The sequence below is a fragment of the Phalaenopsis equestris genome, unplaced genomic scaffold (assembly GCF_001263595.1).
Source record: "Phalaenopsis equestris unplaced genomic scaffold, ASM126359v1 Scaffold000253, whole genome shotgun sequence".
Lineage (NCBI taxonomy): Eukaryota > Viridiplantae > Streptophyta > Magnoliopsida > Asparagales > Orchidaceae > Phalaenopsis > Phalaenopsis equestris.
In genome coordinates, this window is record NW_018164695.1 from 114219 (window position 1) to 132536 (window position 18318).

The following is an 18318-nucleotide window of genomic DNA, read 5'->3' on the forward strand; positions in this document are numbered from 1 at the left end:
TAGTATTATGCTTCTCTTTTAAAGGCCAACATTCAGCGCCATAGAGCATTGCAGGTCTCACCATCGTCTTATAAAAAATTTTGTTTAGTCTAAGCGGTACTTTTCTATCACACAAAAAGCTCAAAGTATTCCTCCACTTCAAACAATCAACTTGAATTCTACTATTAACCGTTGAGAAATTTAGGGCGAAGAAAAGGAAGAATCGACATAAAACCAGAAAAACACAGAGATTTACGAGATTCACCAAAGATGCTTACATCCTCGGGAGCAGAGCGACGAATTTCACTATTTCAGAGGAATCCAGTTACATACTCATAGGGTTACACATCATATATATAGATAAAACCCACAAATAAAAATTACTAACTCGCCCTTGCTCTCCCTAACCCACTAAATTCCAAGAGACACCTCTTCAATTCCAAGAGGCACACCTCTTCATTCCAGGAGGCACACCTCTTCATTTCCAAGAGACTTCAAATTCTGGTATATGAGTCATACCTAACAAATCTCCACCTTGGCAAATATCCAGCCCCTTTGGAGAAATACATATACCTGACAAATCTCCACCATGACATCTAGCAATTGCAATTCGCAAAATACCGAACTCTGTCGCACCATTTAATTTCTTTCACCTAAGTGGGTTGGGCAACCATGTTATCTAGCAATTGCAAACATTCAACAAGTTCATGTAATGCAAGAACTTGTTGATAGTATCTGGCTTGGTCAACACATCATCAGGTTTCGTAGCTCGCAATGCCTTCAAAATTCCTTGTTGTGCCAATAAATCTTTCATCCTTGTTTGTCACAATCCGAAATTTCATGTTTCATCGAACTTTATTTTCTCAAATTTTGCACCAGATATTGTCATTTGAAATTAATCATGCAGTGAACTTTTCCTGACTTGTATTGAAACAAAACACACCACAAATAAATTCAAATAAACTTGAAATTTCCTCTGTCAATTGCAATAATTTTCTCACAGTTTTCAGTGATTTGTGAATCAAATTTTTCACACGAAACACATTTCTTATTCGCGCCAACAACTCGGCTACAATGCTGTCCCGCAAAAGATCTACTGCCACGAACAAAACTGCCAAAATTCGCGAAGTGCCCAAGTAAAACCTCCGAAGTTGAAGCCTTTCCTGCTGGATCCTGAATCCTTCCCACTTCCCGCTCGCGTATTCTGCGAACTCCTTCCTGCGCCAAATTTTGGCAAAACTTCGCTTGGCCTCGAAGACTCCCGCGAACCGTCCGCCAGAGATTCCCTTCCGAAACTACTGGGATTCCTTTGTCGCGATCCAAATCGCGCGCGCGAACTACTCTGTCGTGATGCCCGCGATTCGCCATCTCGCCGACGCCGATCCGAAGCCCTAACCGTTTCCGTGTCTCTTTAAATCTAATCTAATCTCAGTGTTCTTCTTCTGGATTTACATTATTTCGTCCTAAATTTTATAATAATCCCATCTATATCACCATTGCTTTGAACAACGGACCCAAGATATCTAAATCGCTCACACCTCTTACAAATTTGATCACCCAAAGTCACACTTCTGTCACTAAAGCTATTACATTTCATGTATTCAGTTTTAGTTCTACTTAAATGAAGGCCTTTAGACTCCAATATAGACCTCCATAATTCAAGTTTTTCCTGGGCTTTTTCTCTCATTTTATCCACGAGAAGGATATCATCAGCAAAAAGCATACAACAAGGTACATCCTCCTGTAGATGTCAAGACCATCCATAACTAAAACAAAAAGATATGGGCTTCAAGCCGATCCCTGATGTAATCCAACAGAAATAGGAAAATATTTGGTCAATCCTCCTTCAGTTTGAACACAAGTAACACCTCTAGTATACATATCTTTAATGACTTGAATACAAGTCATATCAACACCTTTCTTCTCATAAACTCTCCAAAGGATATCTCTTGGAACCTTATCATGAGCTTTTTCTAAATCAATAAAAATCAAATGTAGATTCTCCTTATTATCTCTAAACTTCTCTATTAAACCTCTGAATAAATGTATAGCTTCCATAGTAGACCTGTCTGGTATAAATCCAAATTGATTATGAGAAATCTTTGTGATGCGTCTTAACCTATGTTCAAAGATAGGTAAGTCTGGTGGCAGAAGCTCGCATGAATAAAAAAGTATCAACGAGTTTAGTCTGAGGAGTTCATGTAAATACTAATATGCTAGACAAAGGAGATCTCCTTATCCTTATAAGAGGTAAGTCTGGTAGTTGTCACCTTCATCGTTATGACTAGCGTGTACGACTAGATTGATCAAGGTCATTGCTCCAAATGCGTGATGAATAGGTTTGATCCATTCAACCCATAAGACTCATATAATGTTTGTGCTTCCCGTTATTTTGAGGATCTATTTTTGGATGTACATTTAGTTTTTTTTTTTTCTTTCCCTCTTAGCTCTTTGGCAGGACAGAACGAGAAGAATGAGAGAATAATAAAAATTTGACCACCTCTATAAGCTATTAGAGGAGTGATATGGTCACAAAAAGTTCTATGCCCGGGTCAGACTCGACGCCAAATGAAATCATATTCAATTGGACTAAAATTTTCCACCACCATCAAACTTATTGGCTCAGCCTCAAAGAACAGTTGAAGAGCTCACTGCGAGGCTCGGACTTTCCTTCCACTAGGGACCTTGTTGCTACATCTGCAGGGAGCAGGCACGAATGCTCCTGAGCAGGTGTGCACTGTTTCTCATTTAGTGGCTGCAATTTTTTAGGTGGTCAAAGTGATCTGATTCGATGTGATGACTTAAATCTTTCATATCTCATCAAAATATGATTATTTTAACCTTTAAAAAGTGAAATATCATGTTTTTTTTTTTATATTTTTTCATTTTATGGGTAAAATGGCGCATATGTAAAAATTGAAGTCTGGGTGTTTGAAATGTAAATACATAAGAATTAAGTAGTATGTATGTAAAACTTCATTTACTTACATATCACCTAATTCTCATGTATTTATACATTTATATCGCATATCATATAAAAATATTATTATTTTTAATTTTAAAAAGTGAAATTAAGTTTGTTATTCATAATTAGTGGAACTAAGATTCAAGAAGAGAAGTAGTAAAGTTAAGATTTAAAAATGATGGATATTTAAGTTTAAATGTTTCATCTCCTTAAATAAATTAAAAAAAAAACTATAAATTTTATTATTAAATTAAAAAATGCAGTTAATATTTAATTACTATTGAGTATTTAATTTTAAGAATTTAAAATATTACTATATTATATGATATTAAATAGCTTAGTAAAAATATAGTGAGGGTACCATGGGAAAGTTGCTCTATAAGTAAAAATTGAAGTTTGGGTCTAGGGTATGTAAATTACTATATTCTTGAGAAATTTACATATCTATCGCCATAACAATCATGTATTTACAAATTTGACCCCTTAATTTTCATATTTAAGTCATAATATTTTGATGTGATGTTAAGATTTTGAGTGCTAGATGCCAAATAATGAAAGTTTAGGCATTATATATGTAAATGAGTAAGAAAATTGTGCTATGTAAATGCTTTGATATATATATATACATATATAACAGCTTCGATCATTCCTAGGTGTGCTAAATATTAGAGTACCAAACCCTACGCACGGGAGGATTCAAACCCATGAACTGAGGGAACTTACGATATGCAGAGAATCTGCTCTACCAACAGACCACGGTACGTGCACACACACACACACACACACAAGGAGCGAGAAACAAAAAGGTGGGAGAGGAGGAAGCTGAAAAATTTAGAAAATCAATGCTATCAATTTAATTATATTAACCATTCGTTATATATTGTCTCTGGTGCCATGCACTCCGGCCTATTGGTTAACATTCTCAGTGTAAGACCCCTTAGATCTGTTATTCGATTCCCCTCTGACGACGCGAGCCTTAAAAAGGTGATACTCGAATAGTTAGACATATTAGTGATGACTGAAGACTCGTATAATAGCATCTGACCATTTCTTAAAAATAAAATATTGTCTAATAAAATAGAGAAGCAATGCTCTCCATGCAATTAATGTCTAGAAATCTTAAAAATCAAACCAAGCTAACTTTAGGAGCCCTTAAAAGTGAAATACACCTTTTGATTGATAAACCATATTAACGTAAACAGTAAAGTTAAAAATGAAATATATGTAAATACATAGGAATTGTGAGGCATGTATGTAAATATTCCAATAATTAATTAATTAATTCATTAATTAATTAATTAAAATCAGAATATTAAAATATCCTGTTCTCATTACTCTGAACCCCACAAGCCACCAGCTTGTTGGACCTCATCTTCCTTATATAACACATTACTGCTCCAAATCCGGTCAGCGCCGCAAACGAAGCCACAGTAGCAGAAGCTGCCCCATTATTTCCTTTATTTAATTATTTTTCATTATTCTAATATTACTTATATATATATATAATTAATTAATTAATTGAAATGAAAAATAAATGGGAGATTCATTTTTGTTAAAAATAGGGCTGTCAAAACAGCTCATTGTTCGCAAACAGCTCGTGTTCGGCTCGTTAAGAAGCTCGTGTTCGGCTCGTTTTGGCTCGAAATACTACTGATCAATTATATATATATATATATATTTTTATGAGTAGTATTTTTTTTAAAATTTAATTGACTACAAGGCTACAAAGATTTATAATTAATTAAATGTATTAATGAAGAAAATATAATAAAAAAGTATTAAATTAGATTCAAATGATGTTTTAAATCTTGTCCCAATCATTAACACTTTATGACTACGTGATTAGGATTGTTAAAATGACTTTTTGTTCGTGATAAGCAAACAAGCTGAACACGAACACACTTTTTGAGCTCGAAATATAAATGAGCCGAACACGAGCTTGGTCTTGGCTCGCTCGTGTTTGACTTTTAAAAATGTACTTACCGGCTATAACTCCTGCTGGAGTTTTGTGCTTCCGTGAGTCATCTGCAGAAGTATATGACTTCAATTTAATATTTACACTTATAACCTTACATCTTAAACTTATGCAAGAAAATATATATTTCACTTTAAGAAAATAATAATAATGTTGATATTTTTTTGTATAAATCATGTTTGGGTCAACTTATAAGTGCGGGGCGTTTTTAAAAACACCGTGGTACCGTTTGGATCGCACATTTTATCCGCTTATCCAAAAATACGGTACACGTTTTATAGTAAACGCAGGTTGCGGCGCGGGCTGAGTTTCAGGATAAACTAATTATACTTAACACAGAAACTGCCCCAAACACAACTTAAATAAATTAATTATAGTGAACAATTTCTCCTTCTCACCTTCACAATTAGTAGTAGAAACTCCTCCGGTACAGAGACACAAGAAATCACCAGTCGCCGTATCGAACCCGCAGACGCCCTTCCCCTTCTCCGCACAAGTCCGGCACTTCGCCGCCGACGGAACCTCGAAATCGACTCGAATCCCATACTCCGCCACCTCATCTCCGCCGCCGCCGCCATTCGTCCTCCAGTAAACACCAGCGTATCCCGCACAATACCGAAGCATTCTTCTCACCGATTCCACCGCCGTCGGGTAAAAAGAGCAGCAGGTGGTGGAGCTCTCCGCAAGCAAATTAGGGCATCCGGGTAAGTTTCGGCAGAGATAGGAGTCGGAATTGCAGGACGAACCGCAGCGTTCAGGGGATCTGTCGCAGAACGCCGGTCGGGGTTCGATGATGACCGAATCGGGGCTGCAGTTGAGGAAGAGGAAGGAGTTCTTCGATGATAGGGAGAATCTGGTGCTTGTGTCGAGGGAGAAGGGGGTGAGGGGAGCAGGGGAATGGGAGTCGCAGGTCCACATGGAGGGATCGGAGATGACGAGATGGGAGTCTTGGTTTGAGTAGGAGAGGGAGAGGATCGGGTAAGATCCGGAGGGCGTGCGGAGGAGGAGAGTGGGGGAAGAATCGTTGGACGGGTTAGGTTTGCAGAAGAGAAGGTCGCGGTAGAGAGGGCTTCCGCAGCCATCGTCGATGGATAGAGGGTAGTGGATGGGGAGAAGGCCGCAGGTGCAGGTGGAGGGGCAGGAGGTTTGGGAGGAGGAGGAGGAGGAGGAGGAGATGAAAATGGAGGAGAGGAGGAGAAGGAGGAGAGAAGCGGCAGCCATGGCGGTGAGCTCTAGCTTGCTTTGCTCTGTGCTTTGCTCGTTTTGATTCAGATTAGGGTTTTTTTTTTGGCGCTTTAGTTTTTGCTTTGGCTTTTTGAATTTTAATTAATGATGCTGTGTGTTTGCTGCTACTTTTATTGTTCCTTCCTTGTGAAAATAATAAAACTATCTAAATAAATTTGGAAAATAAAAATAAAAATTGATCTAAAAGATTTACAATATATTTTGATTATTTGAATATTTTTCAGTTATTTGGTGAAATGTAAAATAAATTTAAGATTATATATATATTTTTTTTATTTAATTTGAAGTAGGGTAAAGATAATATATTTTATTGGGAGCAGGCGGCAGCCGGCGGCGGACGACCAACATGTGAAGGTGGACAGCGGACGGCGTACTGCGACAAACAGACAACGACGGGTGGCGGTGGCAGCGACTAGAGGTGACAACTTGGAACGAGAGTTAAGGTGGCAAGAAGTGACAGTGACAAGCAAAGAAGGCGGGCGGAAATGGCGGCGGGCATGCGACAACGGCGAACGGTGGCGGTGGCGGTGGCGGTGGCAGTGGCTAGCACCAAAAACTTTCTTATTTAGGTATCTCTCATCAAAACTTTCATAATTATAAGTCTCGTATAAAAAGTAGCACTCATTGTGACATTTTAATAGTCAAATTCATATTTTCATTCATACGTAAAGTATTATGTGTGTAAAAATGAAATTTTAGGTATGAGATTGACAAATACATGAGAATTAGGTGCTATGTATGTAATTTTTCACTATTTATATAACTTTCATAGGGGTGTAATTTTTTGAAATTGACGACACGAGCGCGTTTGAATTATTGAGACGATTCCAACGAGCTTATTCACATTTGAATCAGCCAAAACTCACATTTGACTACATTAATAAAACTATCACGAAAACTCATCTTTTTCTGCGGTTCGGCTCCCACTCCCATAACATGCATCAATTTTATTTAATCGCGCCTATGTTTTACCTATTATTTTTACTAATTTATCACAAATTTACACTTAAAAAAATTTTTTCTTGATGTGAGCAGATTGCAAGTGTTGAATACAAACAATTTAGAACAGGAAAAAATATTGGAAAAGCGATCCAATGCGGCGTGATCATGCCATATGATCAAGGGCAGTGGCGCAACCACATTAAAATTCGATAAGACCATGTCAGATTCATAGACATGAGGTGTGATCATGTCGGGATCAAGCGTTACCATGCCACTAGATTTAGAAGCTCGACGTCACCACACCAGCTTTCGACGTGACCACGTCGACGAGCAGAAAATCACCTCTAGAAGGAAATTTACTTGCAAATTCATGTATTCTATTATAAGAATGATTATTAGGGCTTCTTTTAAGGAAAGAGAGTTCTAGGACTGCGAGAGATGGAGAATATGAGAGATTTTGAGTATTCCATTGATGTTATCTTCCTCCCTTTAGTTGTAACCCTAAATGGCTGAGTATCTACATTTTATTCTTTCGAGTTTTGAGAAAGTTTTTGTATGAGAGAGAGAGAGAGATGTTGCTCTTGTGGAGATGATGAGTCTTTATTGTAAGTTTTGCTTTCTGTGTGGATTTCTTGGCTGTTGTTTTCTTACAATGCCCGTTTAAACACTTTTTTGTGTTTCTATGATGTAGATGTAATGGTTTTTTATCGTGATTTTCTGACATGTTCTTTCTCTAGTGTTTTCGTGTTTTCATTGAACAAGGGCTTCTTAACAAGCAAAATACAAATTGTTCACGAGCAACATTTCATTTTGACATCCCTATCTATAATTATTATCAAATAATTAAAAATTTTAAATGTGTATTTATTCATTATTTAACTATTAAATAATCAACATAGATTATCTAATTATAATTAATCAAATAATATATATTGAAACTATTAATTATTAATCAATTAATTAATAAAATTAACTTAAACAAAAATAAATTAAAACCCTCGAAGCCTTTATGGAAGAAGAAACCCAAACCTACATCCTCCCCCTCTCCCGCTTTCGCCCTAGCTTCTTATATCTGCCCCAAACCCTCGCTTATCTTCCTTCCACTCCCGGCTTGCCCCAAAACCATGAACGAACCTTCGCGATGCACTGGGCATTATAGCTTGCTGGAAAGTAAAGTTTTGCCACTTCATTTCACTAGATGACCGGCCCAACATCTAATTCGAATAGATCATAACCTTCAGTTTCTTGTTGGAGTACGATGGCCTCCCCTGGGATAAGAGATCTCCTCGCATCCTTCAGTCCCTCTTCGGATTTCTTCGCAATCGCTTCGTCTGATGGAAGAATTAAGGTAATTTACTGTTAACGTTTTAGGGTCTCTTAAAACCTCATTGTTTTTTCTCATTATTAATGGCTCAATTTTTTGGATCTTCAAATAAATGTGCAGATTTGGGATACATTGAAAGGTCAAGTTCAGACTGAGTTTTCTGATTTTAGGACAACTTCAAATGATTCAGAAACGCTATTTGAATCAAAGAAGGGGCATCTTGCGCTTGATTACAAATGCATGAAGTGGGTGCAGTTGGAAAAGAAGGTACCTTGTTAAAATGCACACATAATTCTTATTTATTTACATAGCTATTCTAAACTTTCATATTTACTCACACAGCACTCAAATCCTGAATATCACATAAAAAATAGCACTGCAACAACTTTTTTAAAGTGAAATATACCTTTTAATGCATGAGAATATATTACATCTGACCTGGACATGGCATACAACATGGTTGTACTTTTGTTTTTCTTCAACCATGCTGTGCTAATTAAAAAAAAATCCAAAGAAATATTTTGATGTCGAAGCCATAGAGTACAACACGATTTTACTCAAGAAAAATCAAAGTACAGCCATGTTGTACTCCATGACCGAGTCGAGTTTCAAATTTCTCCGTGTTTTAGACAAGGGCATGCGTCCAATTCTAATTGGAGTCCGTGCTTCAGGACTTCGGATGTAATATTTTCTCTTTATGCATAGTTTTAAAGCACCAAAGTGATTTGTTTATAAATATGAATTTTTAGCTGTGAGATATGTAAGTACATTAGAATTGTGTGTTAGGTATGTAAATTTCCCAATTTTTTTATATCAAATCTGGATTCAGCGCTTCCAGTTAAACTTTTTTTTTTTATTACAATCATGCAATGAAGAAGAAAAAGAAGCACGTGAACTCGTTATTAGTACTAGGCACCGGCGACGGCGATGTTTTGGCAGTGGAAGTGTCCACCGGCCAGTTGAGATGGAGAGTTTGTGACTGCCATTCTGGGTTAGTGAGCTAATCTATGCTAAATGATTTGCTATTTCTATAGAGAATTGAGGAATATAGTCATGGTGATCTTATTTTGAATATTATTCACTATACAAAATTTGTCAGTTTTAGTTATTTTTGGAGCAAAACTGTAAATTTACTTTGGCTGACAAAAATATATGCTTTGCAGGGGTGTCAGTGCAATTTCATTCTCTAGACACAATTCATTTCTGTACACAGCTGGGCTTGATGGTATGGTTTGCCAGATTGACTGCTCAATTGGGAGTGTTATTAAGAAATTTAGATCTTCCACAAAGGGCATATCAGCTCTCGCAATTTCTGCAGGTACTTTTTGATCACCACCATGGAATTTTGTTATGTTCCCATCCTATTTATTTATTTTTTTATCATGAACTTTCTTCTTGAAAAAGAACATTGTTTGTTTATTGAAAATAATTGATACAAAATAAAGATTGAAACATTTAGTCTAAAATTTTCATAAAAAAGAAGCTTTGCATATAGCTTAATTCCATTTTGCATATTAGATTTGCTTTAGAAATCTTAATCTCTATAAAACTTTGCATCATTTTTGGCTAAACCAAGATGTTTATCCAAGAATAATTATCTTAATGTTTACCGTGAGGCCAATGAATATATGTATTCTTATGCATGTAAAAGAGTTGATGATTTGAATAAGGGGCATTTACATACATATTACCCAATTCCTATGGATTTACATATCTAACACCTAAACATTATTTTTTACATCTATAATATCGAACATCTAAACTTTAATATTTACATTTATACCATTCAATATTTTTAAAAATGGGCTTTACAAGCAAAGTGAAACGAAGCGCTTGATGCTCTTTTTGCTTTGCTGAATAGTGCTTCGAGGTTCTAAATTAATTTGCAAATTTTTAGTTTTTAATTATTGCAAAAAACTATTAGAAATGGTTTAGATTCTTAATTTGTAGGTCCACCCTTAATGTTTGCCTTCGTTAGAAATTGTATCACATTTTTTTCCATGTACATTAACTTTAAGTCCTATTTTATATTTTATAATTGTTAATAAATGTATTTATATATTAATAGTTTTATATAACTTATTAGCGCTTTGGTTAATAAAATCGTCACTTTGCTCTGCGCTACGTGTTTCGAAGCAAAAATAAAGCCCCATGCATTGCATTGCGCACTGCGCTTTGGTTAGCACTGATCCACCCAAATCTTTCATATCATATAAAAAATACCCTCATTTTAAGTTAAATAAAAAGGGAATTGAAGTTTAGGTGCTAGATTTTAGGTGCTTGGAATGTAAATACTTTAGAATTGAGTGGTGTGTATTTAAATCTTCGTTTAAATAAAATAAATATTCTTTTGGATGTGTAAACTTTTTCTCTACTATGACATTTTAATTTTTTAACGTGCGTGGTATCTTGAAGCATTTTGGAGAACCTAAATCCTTGTTTAAATCATGTGATTTGCCTTTCGGTTAATGCTGTCCCTTTTTTGCTTTTTATTCTCTCTCTCTCGCCCCCTATTATTGATTGGATGTTTGATTGGTTTCCTTAAAATATCAATTAATATATGTTCTTCTATATGCTATATCTCAAATATGACATGTATTTGATTGTATGATTTTCATGATCTCTAATTTTATGCTTTATTTTATAGGGAAATTTACATACACGCCATACAATTCGTATGCATTTATATATCTAACACCCATTTTGATATTTACATTTATAACACCTTAATATTATAAACTTATACATAAAAATGTGTATTTCACTTTTAAAAGGTAATGAAGGTGATATTTTTCATGTGATGTTAAAGATTTGAGTGGTATGCAAGTATGAATGTTTAGGTGTTAGATATGTAAATACATAAGAATTGTGTGTATGTAGATAAATGTCCTTATTTATATTAGAATGCCAAAATCTTATTAATGGGTGTGTGTATGGATTTTGTTTTTTCTTTCATCATTGGTAGTGAATACTTGGTGACTAATAGCTTGTTCTCCCTCAAAATTTCATATTTTTTAAAGTTTTTTGCATCAAATCTAAATCTTCTATAAAAAAGCAAAGTCTTTCACATAATTGTGTTTATCAACTTCTCAGTATTTCTACAAGAGTTTAAATGGTAAATGCGCGGGTGTTTAATTTTATATATGATTTGAACTTCGAATTTTATCTGCCTTTACAGAAATTTAATCCTACACAATATTTATTTGTAAGCATCTTTTATAGATGGGAATATGCTGGCTGCGGCTGCTGGTCTTTTGAAGGTTTTTAGTTGCGCAGACCATACTAAGATACAAAAGTTCTCCGGGCATCCGGTTAGTTAGCCTTACTGGTAACTGCTCTTAATTAAATATTTTTTAGGTTATGTATTCACATATCTAACACCTAAACTTGAATTTTTACATAGATGCCACCTTACCTGTGCATAAAAAGGTGTTTCTCACTTTTTAAAAGTTAAAATAGTGATTTTTTACGTGATATGAAAGATTTGGGTGGTATAAATGTAAAAATCAAACTTTAGTTTCTATTTTTTATTATGATCTCACTGATATCCTCATATGACTTCATTATTCCCATATGGTCTATAGTTAAATATTTTGAATTTTGTCTTAAAATTGTGCTGGCTGTGCTCTAGGTTTCTGTAAGATGCATGATCTTTAGTGAAGATGGAAAGTCTGTACTAACTTCAGGAGTTGGTGAAAGACACATTGCTATATGGAAAATTGATGGAACAAAAAAGAAAAGCGCGAGCTGTGTTCTTTTAATGGAGCATCCCGCCATTTTTCTTGACAGTCGTGGCTCGAATCATGAGGATTTGAAGCTTCGAGGTTTATTCGTTCTTGCACTTTCAGAGATTGGTGTTTGTTATTTCTGGCATGGAAATCACATTGAGGAACTACCAAATGCGAGGCCTACGAAAATTTCGCCAGAAATTGAATCTTTTCCATCAAAGGGCAACAATCGAGCAATATTTGCTGCAAAACTTGATAGAATAGTTCGATCTAGTGTTGGATCTGTGCGGGTTGCCCATGGATCTTTGATAAAGCCATCTTTTGAGAAACTTATAGTCGAACACGGCGTCGACATTAGCTTGAATACATCGAAGGAGGGTCTTCTTTTTCATGTTGGTCTGTCTCACATCTCGAGTAAAGAGAAAGTGGTTAATGCTAAAGGTATGATATCCCTCAAAAACTAAATGAATTTTCGTGCTAGATTCAATCACTATTTTTTTTGTACACTTCACATGGGACTTCTTCCATTAAAATGGATTTATTGAGTGAAAATATTTAAGAGTCATATGTAAGTTTGAGAAGAAAGTGTCAAAATGATCCCCTGAATTTTTATAGTGGACCATTTTAGTCTCAGAGACTATAAAAATGTCAATTTAGTCCTTAGGGCTTTTCTAATATGGCTAAAACTCATTTTAAAATAGTTTAGGGACTAATTTAACACTTTTATGGACTCCAGGTCTAAAATGGTCCCATATAAATAGTCAAGAGACTATTTTGACACTTTACTCTAAAATTGAGTGTGGACTGTAGCCAATGTAGCTTAGGTTTTTAAATCAAAATTGATTGAATTTTTCCATTGACGATCTTCTTGTTTTCTGATCTCTTCATTATGTTTATGTCAATAATTTTTTTTCAAAATTACTCTAACTTGGAAATATCACTCTATTGTTCCAATAGTTTACACTTTAGACTCTGCCAATGCTGAAGATGCTATTCTTCCTTTCACGAAGCTACATGTTAATGAAAAAAAGAGAAAGAATTGCACACCCTACCCTGTTTTAGATTTTGAGAAATCAAAGTTTGACTTTGATACAAGAAAGAGAAAGAGTTCCTTTTCGCCTAACGAAGGTATCTTATCATATGTTTTATGATCAAGTCCCTTGCAATTTGGCAAATATTTGTCACTTCAAAATGTTATTTGCTTCATTACTTTCTATATCACCAATAATAAGTTTTTTTTTTCCTTGTGCAGTTTCGATGCAAATTGTGGAACTGGATGAACCAATTTGTATTGAAGATAGGCTTAGAGTAGCAGGACTTCTTGAGGATAAATACGAACTTGAGAGGAAAGCTTTTTCCAATGGTTTTGATGATGCCATCATGTATGACAGCCTTGACTTCATAGTTGATGTTAACTTGCCACGAAAAAAGGTTTGTCCTATTACGAGTGCATAAAATGCAGCACCAAGATACAATATGGTGCATTTTGTCATTTCTCATTTGGGGCATTTACATACAGACCACCCAAGTCTTATGCATTTGCATATGTAACACCTCAATTTTGTTTTTTACTTTTATAAACGATTCTAGTCTTTCGCAGCACTTAAAAAATATCAGTATTTTAACCCTTTAAAAGTGAAATGCACCTTTTCATGCATAGATGAGGTGACATTTATGTAAAAATTGAATTTTAGGTGTTAGATATGCAAATACATAAGAATTGAGTGGTATGTATGTAAATATCTCATTTACATTCCGCCTAAATTTTAATGATACTCATGCAAATATCATATTTTCAACACTGTTTTATATTTCTAGTTCAATTTTTGTTGTTCCATAGCCTTGTTGTTGATTATTCTTTTGCCAAAATTTTTAAGGAAGATTTTCATACATACCACTCGATTACCACGTAATTACATATCCAACTCCTAAAGTTTATTTTTTGCATACATACAACTTTACCTATGGATGAAAAGGTGCATTCCACTTTTTAAAAGTTAAAAAAATGATGGTGTTTTTGATGTGATATGAAAGCTTCGAGTGTTATAAATGTAAAAAAACAAATTTTAGGTGTTAGATATGTAAATACATAGAAATGCTCCTTTTTGAGTGGCATGTGTGTTAATGCCTCTCTTTGTAATTGCATCCATATAATGAATTTTGTTGTTATATGGATGAATAACCACACACGTATGGTGTCAAAATTATTGTCTTATGTACTAAAGTTTTTTTATCAATTTCATTTTAGATAAGGAGCCAAATCTCGAAAATGAGAGCAGGTGATGCTTGTAAGCTGTTAGAATTATTGGTTCCATCATGGAGAACTGGGTGAGTGAATTTATTCTCATTTAATCAAGTTGATGGTGAATCTTAATATTAATTCTAGTTGCATCTGCTTTATGCATTTTTATGGTTTTCTTTTTCTTAAAACTAAAAGAATTTAAGGCAACTTTGTTATTTTTATCCAAAGAAAATTGTTAGAGGATATAGAGAACTTGCATATGTATTGGTGCTTCTCTCTTTTAGTAGTTTGTTATTTGATGCAAAGATCAAAGTTTAAAGTCGAGTCAAATATGTCGTGATATGTTGGACTTTTTCATTTGAGAGCGAACTCAAGACACATTTCCCTTGATTTTTCCTCCATGTGAGAATATGCTAACAATTGCACTTTTTGATGCATTTTTCAAACTTCTCTTATGTTTTATATTCTTTGTTTGTAAGCATTTTTTTATTTTTTATATTAGAAAATATATTAGAAAAATTAATGCTATTATATTATGTTAAAATACTTTATTATATGTAGCCCTTATTATTGCGCTCCTTTTATAATGAAAATTTATGGCTACTAAAGTTATATATATAATATCCAAAATATCAAGTTGTGAATATCAGATTGGACATTGTACAAGAAGGACAGGTTCAAGGTTGAACGATTCAATCAGGATTGAACTTGATGATGTAATAATATTAATTGTTTTTAAATGATTAAAACATTATAAGAATGATGCAATCATGATACTTTCATCAACTTTATATATAATATTTTAATTCAGGATATTTCAAGCTTTTAATATTTTGAACATGCTTCTAAACAATTTTGATAAATGCTATTTTAATTGTTTTATTAATTTTTAATTTAAACCTTTTTTAGTTTTAGTCATTCGATCAAAATAAAAAAGCCAAATAGTAGTCAATTCTAGAACCATCTGCATATAAAAAGTCATTTTGATTCATTGGTTTAATTGCCTGTTCTGATCAGTTTTGTGCAAAAATAGTTTTGGAGTCGAACTTACCGATCAAAGGATTGGTTCATGATTGAATTGGTTGGATAAGCTAGTACGATTTGGTTTTAAAATCATAAAAAATAACCTGTTTAAACTAGTAATTTTTTTTTAATTGAAACTATTAAGTTTTCGGGTTGAAAATTGTATCTCCAAAACCTAATGCAAATTTTTGGTTTTTCTCGATCATAAACCCTTATATTTGATCATTATGGACCGACGAGTAAATGTAATTATTTTTATCAAACTAACTCTAAATTTGCATTGGGTTATGGAGATCTCAGACTTTAATTTTTTTATTTATGGCTTTGGATGGTGAATTGCTTGAGTTTTACATGTTGAATCGGTTTCATTTCCATTGATTTTTCGGTTGTATTTAATTAAGAACTTTGGGAATTTTTGGGTATGTGGGCTTGAAGCTTGTCTAAAGTGATTTTTTATTGCCAGCAGAAAATGGTCTGACAAATTTTCCGTCTGTTCTCGCCTTGCAATCTTGCATACAAAGGAATTTGTTTCCTATTTTCCAGCCGCCAATTTGCCTAGCAGATTAGACTTATGAAAATATTTCTCATGTCGCATTAGGGGTTGCTGTGGTGGAATTTGGCATTATCCTCTTCCTGTTATGTGGCGAAATTATCATTACGGCCGCTTGAAGTCATTATGATTGGCTACTCATGGACTTAATTGTTTGGATAGGGCATTTGTACAGGGCATTTGTACGTTTTGAAATTAAAAGTTGAATTGACTGTTATATCTGTTATTAACTTTAAGGAAGATTTAAATGCATACCACTCAATTCTTATGTATTTACATATCTAACACCTAAACTTCAATTTTTACATGTATGTCACCTTCCCTATGTATGAATAGGTAGGTGTATTTTTCACATTTTGAAAGTTAAAATAATGGTATATTTGATCTGATATGAAAAATTTTGGCGACATAAATGTGAAAATGAAAGTTTAGGTGTTAGATATGAAAATACATAAGAATTGGGCTGTATGTAAATGACCCTTTAAACATTATCTAATTGTCTAGGTTTTAAGGACTATAAATAATAGTTATGAGGCATGCAAAGGAGAACTGTAACGTTAGAATATAATTACTCTTTGAATTTTCAGTATTGGGAGTGAAAGTTAGATTTGTGATTTCTTAGAGCACGATGCAAGAGCGATTATCTCATTTTGGGGAGCTCATCTTGTGCTAATATAAGACTAAATTTCTTATTTACTTCAATAATTGTTTTTTATCTCTTTCTTTTGCATAGTTTCCTCTTGATTTGGCAAACAAATTATTAGTTAGGGATTTGATTATGTAAAACTAGAAAAAATGCTAATAATGAGAAAATTAATGTTATTTATTGAATCTAATGACAGACCATAGACTCAAATATCTATAAAGAAACTAAAATACGAGAGTATATTAGCTATTTTTCTATTCTCTTTTATTTACATATTAGAATTTAGTATTGCTACTATGTCTATGAGTAGCTTTTTTTTTTTTTTTGCAGTTTTGAAGTCAGCTTTTTGAAGAGTATTTTTTTAAGAATTTTATTTGATCATAATTCTACCATATATTTAATATGTTTTTATTATTCTGATATATGTGCCTTTGGCTTTAAACGAGTTCATAATTAATTTTAGCTCCTCGCTTTTATCTTGCTTCTTGCCTTCATTGACTCTGGGAGTACAAGCCATATAAATCTTGGGTCATTTAAATACATAACACATAATACTTATGTATTTACATATCAGTCACCTAAACTTTAATATTTACACACCACACTCATATCTTTAATATCGTATTAAAAAAAGTTTTGTTGCCACTTTTTAAAAGTTAAATCCATATTTTCATGCACAGTTTTAAAGCACCAAAGTGCTGTCCATGTAAATACGAAAGTTTAGGTGTGAGATATGAAAATACATAAGAATTGCATGCTGTGGGTGTAAATTTCCCATAAATCTTTTTTGTAATACTTTTATCTGAATGCCCAGCGAACACCGTGTATAACAAATACCAAATGAGCCCTTTGATAATGTCAGTAAGAAAGAGAAACTGCTATAATTTAAATTATGGTTCATTTAGTATATAACGGCTATATGTTGGTATTGCTCATGTCTAATTTTTAATTCTGTTTTGTTTCATAAAGCATTCTCATTTGTTAATGAATGACTTTTACATTTTTGCTTACTAAAATGTTTCAGCCAATGCTGTAATTTCTTATAGGGGCATTTACATAAATTGAACACAATTCTAATGTATTTACATATCTCTTCTCTTCTTTCATATTTACAGGCATCATACTTAAATATTTAATATCGCATAAAAAATAGCAATATTATCCCTTTTTAATAGTGAAGTACACATTTTCATGCATAGGTTTAAAGCACCGAAGCACTATGTATGTAAATATGAAACTTGAGGTGTGAGATATGTAAATACATAAGAATTGCGTGCCACATAAATTTCCCTTTTTTATAATCTCATGTTGTTGAAGATTCATTTAGTTTGCATTTATTACATGGTTATCTTATGCTTGAGATGTTTTTTTAATCAATAGGTCTGCTAGTTCGAAGCATTTGCTGCCGTGGATTTATTATATTTTAGTCATCCATGGTCAGTTCATCATATCACATGATTCTTGTGCAAGGGTGCTTGATAACTTGGAGAAGGTAAGCAGTTAACTCTACAAGCCATTCAAGCAAAAGTATTATTGCTGCAAGATTTTTTTTTATATTTAATTTTTAATTTTTAATTTGCTGGGAACATAAAAAATTGTTATTATCTTTGATATGTTTCAGTCAGGTAAGATTTTCTTAAAAAAATTGTTACATCTTTGATATGTTATAGTCAAGGTTTTTTTTTGTTTTTTTTGTCTG

General features: G+C 33.6%; 2 protein-coding genes and 1 long non-coding RNA gene across 4 annotated transcripts in view; 2 read left to right on the top strand and 1 right to left on the bottom strand.

The window, feature by feature from the left end:
• The window catches only part of LOC110024334 (LEAF RUST 10 DISEASE-RESISTANCE LOCUS RECEPTOR-LIKE PROTEIN KINASE-like 2.7), a 13509-nt gene extending 7366 nt beyond the window's left edge, over window positions 1–6143 (bottom strand). Inside the window, exons 1-3 of one of the 2 annotated variants that reach the window (XM_020724236.1) lie at window positions 5318–6143; window positions 4928–4969; window positions 4221–4384 (exon numbers count right to left, since the gene is read on the bottom strand). In XM_020724236.1, coding sequence (XP_020579895.1) covers window positions 4257–4384; window positions 4928–4969; window positions 5318–6140 — 993 coding nt within the window. In that variant the 5' untranslated portion in view covers window positions 6141–6143 and the 3' untranslated portion in view covers window positions 4221–4256. Of the gene's footprint in view, window positions 1–4220; window positions 4385–4927; window positions 4970–5317 lie in introns of those variants that run through there. The other variant, XM_020724237.1, reaches the window with a different exon arrangement.
• Window positions 6064–7864, top strand: LOC110024337. The gene is made up of 3 exons (XR_002293984.1): window positions 6064–6144; window positions 6485–6733; window positions 7200–7864. It is a non-coding gene; the product is annotated as an uncharacterized LOC110024337 (long non-coding RNA).
• Window positions 7865–8093: 229 nt separating this feature from the next.
• The window catches only part of LOC110024333 (WD repeat-containing protein 43-like), a 10715-nt gene continuing 490 nt past the window's right edge, over window positions 8094–18318 (top strand). The window contains exons 1-10 of the mRNA XM_020724235.1: window positions 8094–8454; window positions 8551–8697; window positions 9306–9421; window positions 9594–9748; window positions 11653–11741; window positions 12062–12599; window positions 13116–13286; window positions 13411–13589; window positions 14407–14486; window positions 18000–18111. Of these exons, the coding sequence (XP_020579894.1) occupies window positions 8365–8454; window positions 8551–8697; window positions 9306–9421; window positions 9594–9748; window positions 11653–11741; window positions 12062–12599; window positions 13116–13286; window positions 13411–13589; window positions 14407–14486; window positions 18000–18111 (1677 nt within the window). The 5' untranslated portion in view covers window positions 8094–8364. The remainder of the gene's footprint in view (window positions 8455–8550; window positions 8698–9305; window positions 9422–9593; window positions 9749–11652; window positions 11742–12061; window positions 12600–13115; window positions 13287–13410; window positions 13590–14406; window positions 14487–17999; window positions 18112–18318) is intronic.